This window comes from Elephas maximus, chromosome 20 (genome assembly GCF_024166365.1).
Source record: "Elephas maximus indicus isolate mEleMax1 chromosome 20, mEleMax1 primary haplotype, whole genome shotgun sequence".
Lineage (NCBI taxonomy): Eukaryota > Metazoa > Chordata > Mammalia > Proboscidea > Elephantidae > Elephas > Elephas maximus.
The window spans coordinates 31836003-31856003 of NC_064838.1; the positions used below are offsets into that span (position 1 = coordinate 31836003).

General features: G+C 37.9%; 1 protein-coding gene across 2 annotated transcripts in view; it reads left to right on the plus strand.

The window, feature by feature from the left end:
* GRM7 (glutamate metabotropic receptor 7) overlaps positions 1 to 20001 on the plus strand; it is a 1070009-nt gene that overhangs the window by 562269 nt on the left and 487739 nt on the right. For both annotated transcript variants that reach the window (XM_049862738.1, XM_049862739.1), the window contains exons 3-4: positions 1581 to 1722; positions 10590 to 10744. In XM_049862738.1, coding sequence (XP_049718695.1) covers positions 1581 to 1722; positions 10590 to 10744 — 297 coding nt within the window. The remainder of the gene's footprint in view (positions 1 to 1580; positions 1723 to 10589; positions 10745 to 20001) is intronic.

The following is a 20001-nucleotide window of genomic DNA, read 5'->3' on the forward strand; positions in this document are numbered from 1 at the left end:
AGAACTAGATGGTGCCTGGCTACAACCAATGACTGTCCTGACAGGGAACACAACGTAGAATTCCTGAGGGAGCAGGAAAGCAGTGGGATGCAGATCTGAAATTCTCAAAAAAAGACCAGACTTAATGATCTGGCTGAGACTAGATTGACCCCAGAGGTCATGGTCCCCAGACCTTCTGTTAGCCCAAGACAGGAACTATTCCCAAAGCCAACTCTTCAGACAGGGATTGGACTGGACTATGGGATAGACAATGATGCTGGTGAAGAACGAGCTTTCTGGATCAAGTAGACACGTGAGACTATGTTGGCATCTCCTGTCTGGAGGGAGATGAGAGGGTATAGAGGGTCAGAAGCTGGCCAAATGGACACGAAAAGAGAGAGTGGAGGGAAGGAGCATGCTGCCTCATTAGAGGGAGAGCAATTAGGAAGGTATAGCAAGGTGTTATAAATTTTTGTATGACAGTCTGACTTGATTTTTAAACTTTCACTTAAAGCACAATAAAAAATTTAAAAAAATGTGTGATGTAGGGTCAGTTTTGGATTAGAGTTAATATTTTCCTATGTTTGTGGAAACCTAGTAGCACCCACCCAGTTATCCATGCCCTACGTGTAAGCTTGTTGTTACACGTATCTCCCAAACACATGACAAATAGAAGAGAGCTTTCCTTTTTCTCTGTCTCCTGGTCTTTTTTCCCTTGGATTGCCATAGGGACCTTTCCTATAAGTATTCTCTCTGCCCCTTTCACCTATGCTAGTCTTTGCAAAGTGACCTTTATAAAACAGTAGGTCCAGGGGATACTACTAAGGGGCTGGATGGTGTATCAATTGCTTACTAAACTGCCACCATCTTGAAATTCATAATGTGAATTAATATCCTAAGGCTGCTGAAAAGTCTGCAGTAAATGTATCAATTTATTCCTCCTTCCCCCCAATATAAAATGAGTAATACTAACTACTGCATAGGGGTTTTAAGAGGATTAAATGAGACAACATATGTAAAACAACTAGTAATGGCTTGGGCACATAGTATACAGCTAATAAAAGTTTGTTACCATGATTTATAATAATTAACATTTTTGTTATTTTCTTTATTTGTAGTATTATTCCATAAAAACATCTTTAGAAGTTGGATGTGAAAGGAAAAAAAAAGTCTTGGGAATACAGAAGGCAGAAATATCACAGAACAGATTTACCTGCTCCAGTTTCTTTATTGTTGTTTATTTGTTGTAGTTTTATTGTAGTGTATTCCCATTGCCTTCAAAGACCTTGTTCCACTTACTCTGTCACTCTAAACCTACCTCCCCAGAATCAATGTCATTGGTATTCTTAGGCACAATTAGGCATTTACAAATGCATTGCGAAGAGAAGGAATCTATACAATAATACCATTGAAGGGGCACCAAGTATGAGCAACAGCTCAGGAGTCAGCATGCTGTCTTATGCCTTCCTCACTCAACAACATCACCAAGGAAGTGCTGTGTACTCAGAATTCAAAATCCCCTTCTCCCTAACTACTTTCCCTGGTTCCTTTGCTGACTCTACAGGAATTATATTGACACTCTCCTTTCTTTTCTTAAACAGGTGGGCTCTGCATTGCCCAGTCCGTGAGAATCCCCCAAGAGCGCAAAGACAGGACCATTGACTTTGATAGAATTATCAAACAGCTCCTGGACACTCCCAACTCCAGGGCCGTCGTGATTTTTGCCAACGATGAGGATATAAAGTAAGGATAACTGGTAAAATTTATTAATATGCATGTGACAACTTTAGGAGACAGAAAGATCAGGATACTGGCAAAGAAAGAGGAAGAGATAGCGTAGGATCAAAGCTGTAATTATGTAGTGGAGAAGTCTGCGCATGCTTTCTACCCCACCACATGTTGTTTGAGTGAACCATGGAAGCAGAAGCATGTTGCCCTCATGTATTTTTCCCAGATTAGAAAAATAACTGTATGCAATTATTTGCAAAAAGAAAAAAAACACCAGCCCTTTTAAAGATTGTTTTATGAAAAACTTCTCAAAATGTAACACCCTTTTATCCAAAGAACGGTTCCTCTGATGTAAAAGAACAATGTCTTATAACGTAAAAGAAAAGTATTTTATAATTCTTGCTGCATTGCTAGTGCCTTAAGCTCAGTAAGTCCAAAACCAAACTAGGCATACCTCTACATCCCCTAGCCCACCTTTTCTTTTCTCTTTTCTTACCTCGATGTATCTTGGACTCAAAAATCTGAGTGTAATCTTGACTTCACCTTTTTCCTCATTCCTTTCAGTCTTGGCCAAGCCATGTAGAGCTAACATTTGAAATGTCTCTAGGACACAAATATTCCCCGCCTCTGTTCTCACCACCACCATGCTAATCCAAAATATTTCTTATTTTTTTATAATAAAAAGTCATTACTACCCCCGATTAAAAAGTCAAAAATTATAAAAATATTTAATATAAAAAAACAAAAAGTCTTATCCATTCTGTGCCCCATCGAACAAGTTCTCTCCAGATACAATGGCTGTTTCTAGTTTCTAGCATATCCCTCTAGGGACATTCTGTATCTGTGTCACAGGAATCTACTCCTGGCTTTTACACAAATGGTAGCATACTGTGTCTACGCAGAATACATTTGCTTGCCTTGAGAATACCATTTTATCATGGAGGTTACTGACTCTCAGTACCTGTAGACCTGTTCAGTCTTTTTAGTAGCTGTGCCTGATTCCATTTTATATGTCTACTGTAATTTATATAACTGCTCCCTTATTGATTGACATTTAAGTTTGACTATAGCCTTTTGTAATTATAAACAGTGCTGCAGTAAACTTGCTTGTCCACCAATCTGTGTCTGTTTATAAATTCCTAGAAAGGAAATTCCTAGGCCAAAGATACATCCCTTTAAAAAATAATAATATGGATATTGTTTCCCAAAGGAGTTGTACCAGTGTACACTTCCAACAATATGATTGAGCTGTGTGTGTGTGTGTGTTTGCCTACCTTATAGTTCAAAATACTATATCATTGAACTGGAAGTTGAATATCTTTTATTAAGGGTAAAGCTTTAGGGCCCATGCCATTATTACCTTTTGCTTGGAATATTGCCCTGCCGTCCTCATCAGCCTCCTAGTTCCTGTCTCTCCCCACTCCTTGTATCCTGCACACTGTCTCTGAATATGTTAAATGAAAATGTTGTTGAACTTGATGTTGGGAGACCTGAGGATTTTTTTTTTTTCTTTTTTCTACTTCTTCCACATTTGAGCACTGTGTCACCTTGGGAACACTTTTTTTTTTTTTTTTCTCCTCACTTTTGGGGCCTTCATTCTTTCATCAATAAAATAGAAACCTTTTACGGTCATCTGGTCCTATCATACCTTTCTAGCTTACTTCACCCCGAACTTCCTTGCATTTTGTGTACTGCGGTCTCAGAGACTTTTGTGTGTCCTCCCCCCAGGGGAGGTCTTTATACATTCTGTTCCACCTATCTGCCATGCTTCTCCTTTCCCACTTCATCATTCTATTGTCATCTGTAGTGTCACTTTCTCTGGGAAAATCTTCTGAATCACACATCTTTGGTAAATTCTTCATAAGAACTCAGTTTTATAACTAATGCCACTTTATATGGCTTGAGTACTTAAATAATGTCTGTTTTCCCCACCAGTCTGCAAGCATCATTAGGTCAGAGGTCATGCATCTTTCTACTTTCTTTTGTATCCTCAATACCCATCACACTGCTTGGTACATAAGGGGTGCTCAGTGAACATCAATGACTGAATAAATGAAATACCTACTCTAATACCCCACTGCTGAGCCCTGGTGGCACAGTGGTTAAGTACTCAGTTGCTAACCAAAAGATCGGCAGCTCAAACCCACCAGCTACTCCATGGAAGAAAGATGTGGCAGTGTGCTGCCATAAAGATTACAGTCTTGGAAACCCAATGGGACAGTTCTACTGTGTCTTAAATAGTCACTACGATTCCAAGTCAATGGCATACAACAACATGGACTGATTTAAGTACACTCACTCCTCATTTATCAACATGGTTAGGTTCCAAAGACCAGATTGTTATGTGAAAATTAGTGTTAGGTGAAAATGGAGGATAATCATATCAGATTGCAAAATGGAGAATGACTACATCATTACTTAACTGGCATATTACATCGTTATATAACTGCCAAATTACATCATTACATAGCTGCCAAACCACTGAGAATCATGGCCCAGTCAAGCTGACACATAACCTTAACCATCACAGCCAGCATTACTCTCTTCTTGTACCTTGGCATTCATTACTGCCAGATGTATGTTGTTAATATACAAAATAGTTGGATAGTAGATTTTTTTATTATTATTGTCATAAATGCAGAAAATTGGATAACAAGATAGTCAATAAGTGAGGAGTAGGCGTACAGGCTTCTCTCTCTGAAGGAGTCCCTAGGTGGCATAACTGTTAAGTGTTCAACTACTAACCAGAAGATATTGGTTTGAACCCACCCAGAGACACCTTGGAAGAAAGGCCTGGTGATCTAATTCTTAAAAGTTATAGCCATGAAAACCTTATGGAGCTCAGCTCTACTCTGTAACGCACAGAATCGACTCGAGAGCAATTTATTTTGGTTTGGTCTCTTTCTGAACTTCATGACTCTTTAAAATGTGGTCCCATTTTAACATTTTAAATATCACCTACATACATCCAATTTTCTAGCCAAAATGTTTGACTCTTTGATCCTCCAGGATGTCCTAATTTCTCTACATTGTGACGTTTGCTTATGATGTTTCTTCTTTACTTCTCAGCCTATTGAAGTTGTGCCTGTTCTCCAAGGTCTATTTCAGACATGCCCTTCTTCAGGGAACAGGGTCTAATCACCCTTCAAATGTATCAATTGCCTCCTTAGAAAATGCTGGTCATGCTGCTCTTGGGGCATTTTCTTCCTTACTTTGTGTTTCAGTTATTTATGAAATTTTGTTTCCATATTACTCTCATCTTTCTGCTTCATTTTTTTTTCAACTCTACTTGTACCCCATCTAATCTTCTTATAAATCTTTTCCATAGTTTTTATTACATATTTGCTGAGTAGATAATATATTCGTAGGGTGTGACCTCATGTTTATTTTTAAATACATTTTATATGGCACACAAAACATTTACTGCAGTAGCGGTGGTGAGCAATCGGTTACGATACTCTTGACTTGGATAGTGTGAGGTTTTAATTGTTAATGTAAAAAAAAGCATACAATCCACTCAATATCTATGTTCATTTTATTAGCACTGAGGCTTGTGTGTGTGGTGAATGTTATTGTATATTGTGATTCATAATAGTAATAGCAGTAATAGTCCTTGAGCACAGTAATAAAAGTCAAGTGCATATATAAGTTTCTTCCAAAACATGATCTTAAACACATTCATGTCTGAAAAGTACTGATAACCCACAATGTTATCTTATTTCTTTTCTCAGAAGATTTACTTGCAGATGGAAAATGTTGAGATTTCTCGGAACATTAACTTCAAATACTTTGCCAGAGAATAGCAGTGAGAAGACATTAATATCTAGATTTTCAAGTCGAGATAAATGCTAAATCAGCCATGGGTATTGATAATTTGGATTTTAGACAAAAGTGGATTCTTTTTCTGAAATACATTATTCTGATTATAACTGTATGCATGCCCATGTAAAACCACTGAGAATGTGGGAAAGTTTTGGGGGAGTTTGTCTTTAATAAACCCTGCCCCTGATTATACAGAGGAGTTAAAGGTTAGAGACAATAACCACACACAGCGATTTTACATAATCTCCTACAGAACCTGCAGTCCCAGTGTTCCCAGGTAACCACAAATAAAATTCTGGTTTAATGTTTGCAGTCATTTTTTTCTACATACTTTTTCCCCAATAGAATCAGGTTCACAAAATTTAACATCCAACTTTTTACAATTTACATTAGAGATGAATGCTTTTCCATATTATATGCATTTCTAAATGATCTGATTGTATTAAGTATCTTTGTCAATATGCCCACATTTTGACACAAATATATTAAAATAAAGGTATACATTTTTGTGTTTATATAGGTTTTGTTTTTCTTTCCATTTTGCTTGATTTCTCCCTGCTGTTTTCGTCTTCTTCAAACCTCATCAGTCTCTCTCCAAACTCGTTACTGACCTACTGCTCAGTTTCCCGTATTTGTCTGTGTTCTCATATAAACTTGTAATATTGACTATGCATATATACATATATAGGCAACTTTTTGGCCAGCTTTCATGATAGAAAAATTTAGGCTTTTTTTAAGTTTTTTTTTTTTTTTTTTTATATTTCGGTTATCTTTTTAAATAATATGTTGTGGACATCCAATTCAAAAAAAAAAATTCAAGTATGTTTAATTGCTGTCTAGTCCGTCCTTAGGATATATTGCCATTTATTTATGTAGCCATTTTTCCTACTGCTCATTTAGGTTGCCTCCAATAATGAACATTCTAGTCCATATATTTATTTTTATTTTAGACATTTTTTTTTTTTACTGTGGTAAGTATACATATAACTAAACATTTTGTTATTTTGACATTTTTGACGTATACAATTTAGTGACGTTAATTACATTCACCATATTGTGCATCCATCGTCACTATCCATTCCAGACTTTCCCATCCTTAACAGAAGCACAGCGCCCCCTAAGCAATGACTCCCATTTCCCCACCTTCCACCCCTGGTAACCACTAGTAAACTTTGGTCTTTATGTATTTGCCTATTCTAGATATATAAGTGGGCTCACACAACGTTTGTCCTATTGTAAATGACTTACTTCACTCAGCGTAATGTATTCAGAGTTCATCCATGTGGTGGCATGTATCAAGACTGCATTTCTTTTTATGACTAATATTCCATTGTATGTATCTACCACATTTTGTTCATTCGTTCATGTTGATCGACATTTAGGTTGTTTTTACCTTTTGTTCACTGTGAATGGTGCTGTAATAAACATTGGTATACAAGTGTCTGCTTGCGTTCCTGCTTCCAGTTCATTGAGGTATATACCTAGAGGTGGAATTGCTAAATCATATGGTAATTCTATGTTTAACTTTCTGAGGAACTGCCAAAATGTTTTCCATGGTAGCTGTACCTTTTTACATTTCCACCAGTGATGAATAAGGGTTCTAATTTCTCTACATCCTTACCAACATCTATTGTTTCCTTTTTTTAATCATAACCATATTATAGCTGAAAAGCGATATTTCATTGTGATTTTGATTTGCATTTCCTAATGCAGTAATTAAGTGTTAGGCTGCTAACCAAAAAGTCAGTAGTTCGAATCTACCAGCTGTTCCTGGGAAACCCTATAGGGCAGTTCTACTCTGTCCTATGAGGTTGCTATGCGTTGAGTTTTTTGGGTAATGACTAATAACATACAGCATCCTTTCATATGCGTGTTGGCTGTTTGTGTATCTTCTTTAGTGAAAGGCCTATTCAAGTCCTTTGCCCATTTTTGGACTGGGTTATCTTTTTGTTAAGTTGTAAGATATTCCATACATTTTTGATACATCTCTCATCATTTCCTTCAGACAGATTAGTAAAAATGGTATCTCCAGGTCAGGAGTATAAATGTTTATGTTTTAATTTTATAACAATAAATCATGAATAAATATTAAAAAAATATATGATTACTAAAACTAAAGCACTTTTTATACAAAGAATTAGTCACTTGTAACATCCCTCTATTCTTTCTGGTTCTGTTCCAATTCAGAGTTCTTTTCAGTCTTTTTAAGCTATTTCTTCTGGTCTTATCTGCATAATGTGCCTCTACTGCAATTTTGGAATTATTGATTTTAAATATTATCTATTAACTTCTCTTACATTAGGTAGAATTTAGCTCGTTTATACCTTTCCTACCTTCCCAACATCATTCTATCAGATTGCCATTTAATAAAAACCAGTGCTTACATTATTATAATTAATGTCCTCCACTATAGCATCAAGTATTATTTCCTATGATATGATGTTTTTGGAAAACATTTTTATGTTTGTTTTTCCCAGGGTTATTATTTTTTCATTTACATAGCTATCGCCGATATCATTTCTATTGATGTCGTAGGTCTATCACTTTTTCCCCAAATGTTCATGTATACAATTATCTGAGTTCCATTTTTTTCATGAACATTTTCTTCTGAAATTGCTGTTGTTTTTAAAATCTGGATTAGTTACTATTGTGTTACGCCTGCCTGCCTACCTACTTGCCTTCCTCCCTTCCTCCTCCTTCTGTTTCTTTTTCTTTCTCTCTTTTAGTACTTTTTGTTTCTTGGATTCTAAGTTATTTTTTATTCTTGCCTTAGTTCTTAATTTTCCTGGAGCACATCCTCCAGTAACTTTCTAACAAAGGGTAAATTAGAGGGAAACTTTTTCTGTTTCTTGCTTAAAAAAATGTTCCTTTTCTGCCTCCACACTTAATTAGTAGTTGGAGTGCTAAGGCTCGATCTTGTTTTTTTTTTAAATACATCACATCCAGCACATAAAAGATTTACAGGACGTACCTGTAACCTAATGCCTTTAACTTTCAGAGAGTTTGAGGTTTTAGATGGAAAACTTATAAGATTCACTGGAAAAATATACTAATTCTATTTGTATTAGGATCCTTTGTGTGTTGATCATTAGAATTCTAGACTGAAAAATAATTTTTCTCAGAATTTGGAGATATTGCTCTATCATATTCTGTCAATAGTCCATCATCTTTTTTTTTCTTCTTCTTCTTTCTATCTCTTAAGAAGTTGATTATACTCTGTTTCTTATTTCTCTATATGTATCCTGTTTTCTCTAAAAGCTTTTAGGATATTCTCATTATTTCCAAAGATCTTACATTTTGTGAGGTGCTTGATTTTTTTTTTTTTTCTCATTATTTTTCTGGGTGAGCTTTTTTAATTTGGACATGATATTTTCAATTTCTGTAATTTTTCTTCATTAAAATAATATTATTTAGCAATTTTTCCTCTCCATTTTCTCTGTACATTTGTTCTAAAAATGTTATTAATTGGATGTACGTCTTCCTGGATTGATTCTTTAAGAGACTAATCTTTTCCTCTTTATTGTCTATGTTTTTTCTTGTTATTGTTCTGCTTTCTGGGAAAGTTTCTTGACTTTGTTTTTTATTCCTTCTCATATAATTTTAATTTCATATTTTAATAGCTAAAAGCTATCTTTTGTTGTTTCATTTTTTTCTTGTTATCTTGTTCTTGATTATATGTATAATAATTCTCATGTAAATTATGTGTTATTTTGTACTTTTTTATATGTTATTTATACCCTACCCTCACCCAGTTTCTTTTTCCATGTTAACTTGTTTGGTTTATATTTTACGTAGCAGACTTCCCCTAGTTATAGGTAGTTCATATTTGAGAAAGTCACTTAAAAAGTAACTGCCTGGATTTTGGGTTTAGGGCAAAGCTTGCCAACTGAAAGGGCTGGAGTGGACTGACTGATCAGGCATCAAGCTGGCCATTTAGAGACTCTCTTTAGAGACTCTGTATATTGATATCTAGGGGTCTATCAGATTTTCCAGAAAAGCTGTTTTCTACCTGAGATGACACATGCCTGGTTTCCAGCATTCTGTAAGCAGAACTGTAAGATTCCTGGAGGGTCTTACCATTACAACACTTACTATACTGACTTCCACTTACCTCCTTCCACCCCTGTGTTTAGTTCACCATGTCTTTTCCACATTCTGCTGTTTTAGTGTTCACAATATCAGAACCTAATCTTTAAAATTTTAATAGAAAATTACCATTGCATTTCCTGCCTAGAAGATGGAAGAGGAGACCTGGAGTTTCACCATTTCTTATACAATTTCTTAGCTAATCTCCCTGTTTCTAGCCATCTAAATTGGTAGTACCTGATACTTCCAGGACCTGAGAGACAAACAAACCACTTCTCCTGTGGCATTACCCTCCAAAACACCTTTTCAGCTTTCTTGGGTCTGCAAATTCAGTTACCTTTCCTCCATCCACCATTCTTCCAAAAATATTATTGCAATAACTTTTTCATTCATAACTAGTTTCATTTTTCTTTTACTTGGTATTTGCATACAATTTTCATTTATCAATGTGGGTTATAAATTTCCATGTTTAACATGAGTCTCTGTTCTTTATTAATGGATGGCTTAATATCCTTAATTCATATGGACACATTGCTTTCCTGAAAGAACATATACCACTAGCAGTGAACCAGAGTGTTCATTTCTCCAGCCCCATGCCAAAACTCACAAAAACAAAAGAAACACATTGGCCAATATGAGAAGTGAATTAGATATTTGTTCTAATTTATATTTTTCTCTGTTCTAGTGCATATGAATATATATCTTCATATTTCTGTACATTTTTATTTCTCCTTTTATCTTTTGATTTTTTCTGCTCTTTGCCTATTTTCCTCAAGATGCTTTGACTTTTCTTCATATTGTTTTATGAGACCACTTTATATATTGAGGATCCAAATCCTTTGGCATACTTTTTGCAATTGATTGCTTACTTTTTGAAAACTAAGAGCTTGCTTTCCTTCTGTTTGATTCCTAATATGCGTGTGTTTGCCTGCTGCTCTTTATCATTAATATACCTCTTTATCTTTCTTCCTCAGGCAGATCCTTGCAGCAGCAAAAAGAGCTGACCAAGTGGGTCATTTTCTTTGGGTGGGATCAGACAGCTGGGGATCCAAAATCAACCCACTACACCAGCATGAAGATATTGCAGAAGGCGCCATCACCATTCAGCCCAAGAGAGCAACTGTTGAAGGTATGAATTTTGTCACCAGTATGACATGCCAAGACAGCATTTGGGTACCATGCTGGGTGACCAAAGCATTTATCTCTTTGAGGATTTGGTAGTTTTACATAATTTGTACAGGGTAGTTTCAAACATGTAGCCATGCAGTTCAAATGAGGTCATATACCTGGTCCGTTTTTTCAGCTAATAGTCCTCTTTGGAACAGATAATATTATTTTTACAATAACATCACAGTTAGTATGTATCCTTTTTTTTTTTTTCATTATGCCATAAGAGCTTTCTGAGAGTAGAAAATTGCCATAATCAGAAGTGAAATAATAACACAATCCAGTAAGTGAACTGTATTTTCTGAGAGGATATTTTCCCATTGTAATTTATCCATTACTTCCCTTGCACGGATCCTTTCCCCCTATTGCCTCTCAAGGTCTCTTCCAGCATAGTGTGTCTTTAATTACATAGCACACCACCTCTCGCAGGCACCAACCTCGCCTTACCTTCCTAGGTCTCTTCCGTTCTTGCTGTTCTTTCTTTCTCTTTCTCTTGCCTTCCTAGATTTCTGCCCCTTTGTTTTTTGTTTTTTTTTTATAACTTTTATTAAGCTTCAAGTGAACGTTTGCAAATCCAATCAGTCTGTCACATATGAGTTTACATACATCTCACTCCCTACTCCCACTTTCTCTCCCCCTCTTGAGTCAGCCCTTTCAGTCTCTCCTTTCGTGACAATTTTGCCGGCTTCCCTCTCTCTCTATCCTCCTATCCCTCCTCCAGACAAGAGTTGCCAACACAATCTCAAGTGTCCACCTGATATAATTAGCTCACTCTTCATCAGCGTCTCTCTCCCACCCGCTGACCAGTCCCTTTCATTTCTGATGAGTTGTCTTCGGGGATGGTTCCTGTCCTGTGTCAACAGAAGGTCTGGGGAGCATGGCCGCCGGGATTCCTCCAGTCTCAGTCAGACCATTAAGTTTGGTCTTTTTATGAGAATTTGGGGTCTGTATCCCACTGATCTCCTGCTCCCTCAGGGGTCCTCTGCTGTGCTCCCTGTCAGGGCAGTCATCGATTGTGGCCGGGCACCAACTAGTTCTTCTGGTCTCAGGATGATGTAGGTCTCTGGTTCATGTGGCCCTTTCTGTCTCTTGGGCTCTTAGTTGTCGTGTGGCCTTGGTGTTCTTCATTTTCCTTTGCTCCAGGTGGGTTGAGACCAATTGCTGCATCTTAGATGGCCGCTTGTTAGCATTTAAGACCCCAGACGCCACATTTCAAAGTGGGATGCAGAATGATTTCATAATAGAATTATTTTCCAATTGACTTAGAAGTCCCCGCAAACCATGTTCCCCAGACCCCCGCGCTTGCTCCACTGACCTTTGAAGCATTCATTTTATCCCGGAAACTTCTTTGCTTTTGGTCCAGTCCAATTGAGCTGACCTTCCATGTATTGAGTGTTGTCTTTCCCTTCACCTAAAGCAGTTCTTATCTACTGATTAATCAATAAAAAACCCTCTCCTACCCTCCCTCCCTCCCCCTCTCGTAACCACAAAAGTATGTGTTCTTCTCAGGTTTACTATTTTTCAAGATTTTATAATAGTGGTCTTATACAATATTTTTCCTTTTGCCTCTGACTAATTTCGCTGAGCATAATGCCTTCCAGTTTCCTCCATGTTATGAAATGTTTCAGAGATTCGTCACTGTTCTTTATTGATGCGTAGTATTCCATTGTGTGAATATACCACAATTTATTTACCCATTCATCCGTTGATGGACACCTTGGTTGCTTCCAACTTTTTGCTATTGTAAACAGAGCTGCAATAAACATGGGTGTGCATATATCTGTTTGTATGAAGGCTCTTGTATCTCTAGGGTATATTCCCAGGAGTGGGATTTCTGGGTTGTATGGTAGTTCTATTTCTAACTGTTTAAGATAACGCCAGATAGATTTCCAAAGTGGTTGTACCATTTTACATTCCCACCAGCAGTGTATAAGAGTTCCAATCTCTCTGCAGCCTCTCCAACATTTATTATTTTGTGTTTTTTGGATTAATGCCAGCCTTGCTGGTGTGAGATGAAATCTCATCGTAGTTTTAATTTGCATTTCTCTAATGGCTACTGATCGAGAGCATTTTCTCATGTATCTGTTAGCTGCCTGAATATCTTCGTTAGTGAAATGTGTGTTCATATCCTTTGCCCACTTCTTGATTGGGTTGTTTGTCTTTTTGTGGTTGAGTTTTGACAGAATCATGTAGATTTTAGAGATCAGGCGCTGGTCTGAGATGTCATAGCTGAAAACTCTTTCCCAATCTGTAGGTGGTCTTTTTACTCTTTTGGAGAAGTCTTTAGATGAGCATAGGTGTTTGATTTTTAGGAGCTCCCAGTTATCGGGTTTCTCTTCATCATTTTTGGTAATGTTTTGTATTCTGTTTATACCTTGTATTAGGGCTCCTAGGGTTGTCCCAATTTTTTCTTCCATGATCTTTATCGTTTTAGTCTTTATGTTTAGGTCTTTGATCCACTTGGAGTTAGTTTTTGTGCATGGAGTGAGGTATGGGTCCTGTTTCATTTTTTTGCAAATGGATATCCAGTTATGCCAGCACCATTTGTTAAAAAGGCTATCTTTTCCCCAATTAATTGACACTGGTCCTTTGTCAAATATCAGCTGCTCATACGTGGATGGATCTATGTCTGGGTTCTCAATGCTGTTCCATTGGTCTATGTGCCTGTTGTTGTACCAGTACCAGGCTGTTTTGACTACTGTGGCTGTATAATAGGTTCTGAAGTCAGGTAAAGTGAGGCCTCCCACTTTCTTCTTCTTTTTCAGTAGTGCTTTGCTTATCTGGGGCTTCTTTCCCTTCCATATGAAATTGGTGATTTGTTTCTCTATCCCCTTAAAATATGACATTGGAATTTGGATCGGAAGTGCATTAAATGTATAGATGGCTTTTGGTAGAATAGACATTTTTACTATGTTAAGTCTTCCTATCCATGAGCAGGGTATGTTTTTCCACTTAAGTATGTCCTTTTGAATTTCTTGTAGTAGAGCTTTGTAGTTTTCTTTGTACAGGTCTTTTACATCCTTGGTAAGATTTATTCCTAAGTATCTTATCTTCTTGGGGGCTACTGTGAATGGTATTGATTTGGTTATTTCCTCTTCGGTGTTCTTTTAGTTGATGTAGAGGAATCCAAGTGATTTTTGTATGTTTATTTTATAACCTGAGACTCTGCCAAACTCTTCTATTAGTTTCAGTAGTTTTCTGGAGGATTCCTTAGGGTTTTCTGTGTATAAGATCATGTCATCTGCAAATAGTGATAACTTTATTTCCTCCTTGCCAATCCGGATACCTTTTATTTCTTTGTCTAGCCTAATTGCCCTGGCTAGGACTTCCACCACGATGTTGAATAAGAGCGGTGATAAAGGGCATCCTTGTCTGGTTCCCGTTCTCAAGGGAAATGCTTTCAGGTTCTCTCCATTTAGAGTGATATTGGCTGTTGGCTTTGCATAGATGCCCTTTATTATGTTGAGGAATTTTCCTTCAATTCCTATTTTGGTAAGAGTTTTTTATCATAAATGGGTGTTGGACTTTGTCAAATGCCTTTTCTGCATCAATTGATAAGATCATGTGGTTTTTGTCTTTTGTTTTATTTATGTGATGGATTACATTAATGGTTTTTCTGATATTAAACCAGCCTTGCACATACCTGGTATAAATCCCACTTGATCAGGGTGAATTATTTTTTTGATGTGTTGTTGGATTCTATTGGCTACAATTTTGTTGAGGATTTTTGCATCAATGTTCATGAGGGATATAGGTCTATAATTTTCTTTTTTTGTAATGTCTTTACCTGGTTTTGGTATCAGGGAGATGGTGGCTTCATAGAATGAGTTGGGTAGTATTCCGTCATTTTCTATGCTTTGGAATACCTTCAGAAGTAGTGGTGTTAACTCTTCTCTGAAAGTTTGATAGAACTCTGCTGTGAAGCCGTCCGGGCCAGGGCTTTTTTTTGTTGGGAGTTTTTTGATTACCATTTCAATCTCTTTTTTTGTTATGGGTCTATTTAGTTGTTCTACTTCTGAATGTGTTAGTTTAGGTAGGTAGTGTTTTTCCAGGAATTCATCCATTTCTTCTAGGTTTTCAAATTTGTTAGAGTACAATTTTTCATAATAATCTGAAATGATTCTTTTAATTTCATTTGGTTCTGTTGTGATGTGGTCCTTCTCGTTTCTTATTCGGGTTATTTGTTTCCTTTCCTGTATTTCTTTAGTCAGTCTAGCCAATGGTTTATCAATTTTGTTAATTTTTTCAAAGAACCAGCTTTTGGCTTTGTTAATTCTTTCAATTGTTTTTCTGTTCTCTAATTCATTTAGTTCAGCTCTAATTTTTATTATTTGTTTTCTTCTGGAGCCTGATGGATTCTTTTGTTGCTCAATTTCTATTTGTTCAAGTTGTAGGGACAGTTCTCTGATTTTGGCTCTTTCTTCTTTTTGTATGTGTGCATTTACTGATATAAATTGGCCTCTGAGCACTGCTTTTGCTGTGTCCCAGAGGTTTTGATAGGTAGTATTTTCATTCTCGTTGCTTTCTATGAATTTCTTTATTCCCTCCTTGATGTCTTCTATAACCCAGTCTTTTTTCAGGAGGGTATTGTTCATTTTCCAAGTATTTGATTTCTTTTCCCTAGTTTTTCTGTTATTGATCTCTAGTTTTATTGCCTTGTGGTCTGAGAAGATGCTTTGTAATATTTCGATGTTTTGGACTCTGCAAAGGTTTGTTTTATGACCTAATATGTGGTCTATTCTAGAGAATGTTCCATGTGCACTAGAAAAAAAAGTATATTTTGCAGCAGTTGGGTGGAGAGTTCTGTATAAGTCAATGAGGTCAAGTTGGTTGATTGTTGTAATTAGATCTTCCGTGTCTCTATTGAGCTTCTTACTGGATGTCCTGTCCTTCTCCGAAAGTGGTGTGTTGAAGTCTCCTACTATAATTGTGGAGGTATCTATCTCACTTTTCAATTCTGTTAAAATCTGATTTATGTATCTTGCAGCCCTGTGTTTGGGTGCATATATATTTAATATGGTTATGTCTTCCTGATCAATTGTCCCTTTTATCATTATATAGTGTCCTTCTTTATCCTTTGTGGTGGATTTAAGTCTAAAGTCTATTTTGTCAGAAATTAATATTGTTACTCCTCTTCTTTTTTGCTTATTGTTTGCTTGATATACTTTTTTCCATCCTTTGAGTTTTAGTTTGTTTGTGTCTCTAAGTCTAAGGTGTGTCTCTTGTAGGCAGCATATAGATGGATCGTGTTTCTTTATCCAGTCTGTGACTCTCTGTCTCTTTATTGGTGCATTTAGTCCATTTACATTCAGGGTAATTATAGATAAATAAGTTTTTAGTGCTGTCATTTTGATGCCTTTTTATGTGTGTTGTTGACAATTTCAGTTTTCCACATACTTTTTTGTGCTGAGGCGTTTTTCTTAGTAAATTGTGAGATCCTCATTTTCATAGTGTTTGACTTTATGTTAGTTGAGTCGTTACGTTTTTCTTGGCTTTTATCTTGAGTTATAGAGTTGTTATACTTTTTTGTGGTTACCTTATTATTTACCCCTATTTTTCTAAGTAAAAACCTAACTTGAATTGTTCTATATCGCCTTGTATCACTCTCCATATGGCAGTTCAATGCCTCCTGTATTTAGTCCCTCTTTTTGATTATTGTGATCTTTTACCTATTGACTTCCATGATTCCCTGTTGTGTGTTTTTTTTTTTTTTTTTAATTAATCTTAATTTGTTTTTGTGATTTCCCTATTTGAGTTGATATCAGGACGCTCTGTTTTGTGACCTTGTGTTGTGCTGATATCTGATATTATTGGTTCTCTGACCAAACAATATCCTTTAGTATTTCTTGTAGCTTTGGTTTGGTTTTTGTAAATTCTCTAAACTTGTGTTTGTCTGTAAATATCTTAATTTCGCCTTCATATTTCAGAGAGAGTTTTGCTGGATATATGATCCTTGGCTGGCAGTTTTTCTCTTTCAGTGTTCTGTATATGTCGTCCCATTCCCTTCTTGCCTGCATGGTTTCTGCTGAGTAGTCTGAACTTATTCTTATTGATTCTCCCTTGAAGGAAACCTTTCTTTTCTCCCTGGCTGCTTTTAAAATTTTCTGTTTATCTTTGGTTTTGGTGAGTTTGATGACAATATGTCTTGGTGTTTTTCTTTTTGGATCAATCTTAAATGGGGTTCGATGAGCATCTTGGATAGATATTCTTTCGTTTTTCATGATGTCAGGGAAGTTTTCTGTCAGGAGTTCTTCAACTATTTTCTCTGTGTTTTCTGTCTCCCCTCCCTGTTCTGGGACTCCAATCACCCGCAGGTTATCCTTCTTGATAGAGTCCCACATAATTCTTAGGGTTTCTTCATTTTTTTTAATTCTTTTATCTGATTTTTTTTCAGCTATGTTGGTGTTGTTTCCCTGGTCCTCCAGATGTCCCAGTCTGCATTCTAATTGCTCGAGTCTGCTCCTCTGACTTCCTATTGCGTTGTCTAATTCTGGAATTTTATTGTTAATCTTTTGGATTTCTACATGTTGTCTCTCTATGGATTCTTGCAACTTATTAATTTTTCCACTATGTTCTTGAATAATTTTTTTGAGTTCTTCAACAGTTTTATCAGTGTGTTCCTTGGCTTTTTCTGCAGTTATCCTAATTTCATTTGTGATATGTTTAAGCATTCTGTAAATTAGTTTTTTATATTCTGTATCTGATAATTCCAGGATTGTATCTTCATTTGGGAAAGATTTTGATTCTTTTGTTTGGGGGGTTGGAGAAGCTGTCATGGTCTGCTTCTTTAAGTGGTTTGATATGGATTGTTGTCTCCGAGCCATCACTGGGAAACTAGTTTTCCAGAAAATCCGCTAAAAAAAAAATGCAGTCAGATCCCTATCAGAGTTCTCCCTCTGGCTCAGGCTATTCAGATGTTAATGAAGCCGCCTGGGGAGGGTGGGGGAGGGAACAGAGAGATAGGAGAGTAGCACCTCAGAATATAGCCAGAGGTGCTTGTCTTGCTTGGAATGACTATTATATCTGAGATTCCCGCGGGCGCGTCGCCTATGTGTGCTGGCTGTGTGGAGATTGCCCCCGGGGGGTCTGGCCCACTGGAGTCACGGTCAGATCCTCTGCTTCCAGCCCTACGCCCAGTGTCAAGGCTCCCCTACTGGGACGGTGCACTCTCGACTCCAAAATCAGTTGCTGCCTCCCGGGGACTTCTCGTCCCTCCAGCCGCGTGGCCGTGCCGCCTCCGTGAACCAGTTGGGCCTCCTCCCGGGGTTAGTTCAGATGGGTGGAGCAGCTCCCTGTGCTTGTACCGTGACCGAGTGTCCCGGCTGGGACGCTGTTCTCCCCGCTCCAGTACCAGTCGCTGCCTCCCGGGGACTTCTCCTACCGGCTGCGTCCTACGCCGCCTGCGCGACATGGCTGGTCCCCTTCCCGGGGTTAGTTCAGGGGGGTGGAGCAGTTCTCCGTGTTTATGCCGTACCTGCGTCCAGTCCAAATCCCGGCGGGATGGTTCTCCGGCTGGGACGCTGGTCTTCCTGTTCCAAGACCAGTCACTGCCTCCCGGGGACTTCTACTGGCTGTGTCCCACGCCGCCCGCGGAACCGGCTGGTCCCCCACCCGGGGTTAGTTCAGGGGGGTGGAGAAGCTCTCTGTGCTTGTGCCGTACCTGACTGGTACGCTGGCTCCAGGCTCTGGAAGCAATCGCTGCTTCCCCATATTAGTTTGTTCTCCGTCTCTAAATCTGTGTTTGTTGTTCAGGGTTCGTAGATTGTTATGTATGTGATCGATTCGCTTGTTTTTCCGTGTCTTTGTTGTAAGAGGGATCCGAGGTAGCGTCTGCCTAGTCTGCCATCTTGGCTCCGCCTCCCTGCCCCTTTGTTTTTATTCTTTGTTCTCTTTTTAAAAAAATTTACATGTGCCCTCCTTGTTGCAACAAAGATTTTTTGAGAGATTGAAGGAGAAGAGGGTGTTTATTGACATCCTTCTGATCTAACAAAACTTGCCAATTATGATTTATGTTCTTTAATTTGAAGAGAAAAGTTATTTCTAAAAGAAGACACTGTGTAAAGAAAAGGAACTCCTCCGCTGATACTCTGCTTTGTGTTTCTTTTCTGATGGGCCAGGTCTCCAAAGATTCCTGAAAACATGCTTTGCACATTAAAAAGAACTCTAGCCTCTCACTCAAATAGGAATCAAATATTTGCATTTCTTTCTTTTCTGTCTCCGCTCCAATCTAATTAATTATTCTCCTCAGAAGGCTTCATGATCTGTGTAGGTTTTTTAAACAAATCAAGTTGTGATTCTGTCACTGTTTCTTCTCTGTTATCTGTGGGAGATAAAGATTCCACAAATCACTCATGTATTTACTGGGAGACTGTGAATTAATTTCATTCCCCAATACATGTCTGGAGAAGATTCCTTATCTTACAACCCAGACCAGTGCATGTTCCAGTGGGTTGCAAGAATAATAAACAAAGTTTTAACTATTTCTACTCCTTCTCAATCAAATATTTGGATATGTAATCTGTGCTAGAAGTTTGTGGCAGGGGCAGGGGGAAGAAATGAGTACCAAATATTAACCCTCAGAGGATATAGAGCTGAGTGAAGGTGTCAGAAAATAGCCAATTATTATGTAACATGAGAAACACTATAAATGGAGAATGGAATGGATCCATGGGGCACCGAGGAGATACTACTGAGTTTTCCTCAGGTGGTGGCGCTGTTCTTGGAAAAGACTCCTTAGAGGAGATGGTATGTGAAGTGAGGACTCAGAGGCCAACAAACAGAATGAGAAGGCCCCTATGGAGGGAACAGAGGAGTGAGGGAGCAGGGCTCCTTGGGAGCAATGCAGAGAATTCATTTTACAGCATAGTCCTGAGCTTCCGCCAAACTAAAATTCTTCCATTTCTTTAAATGTTCTCTCATTGATGTAGCATCATGAAGGCTCTTCCCTCCCCTATAGCACCAGTCACCTCACTGTTTGCCTAGGAGGCTCTTATTCATCCTTTGGGTCTCTGCTTAGATATGAATTTCCCTTGGGAGCCACCTGTGGCCATCCCATCCCACCCAAGTCTGGGTTGTTGTTGTTGTTGTTGTTAGTTGCCTTCAAGTTGATTCTGACTCATGTGACCTCATGTGTGTAGAGTAGAACTGCTCCATAGGGTTTTCGAGGCTGTGGAATTTCAAAAGCAGATCACCAAGCCTATCTCCCAAGGCACCTCTGAG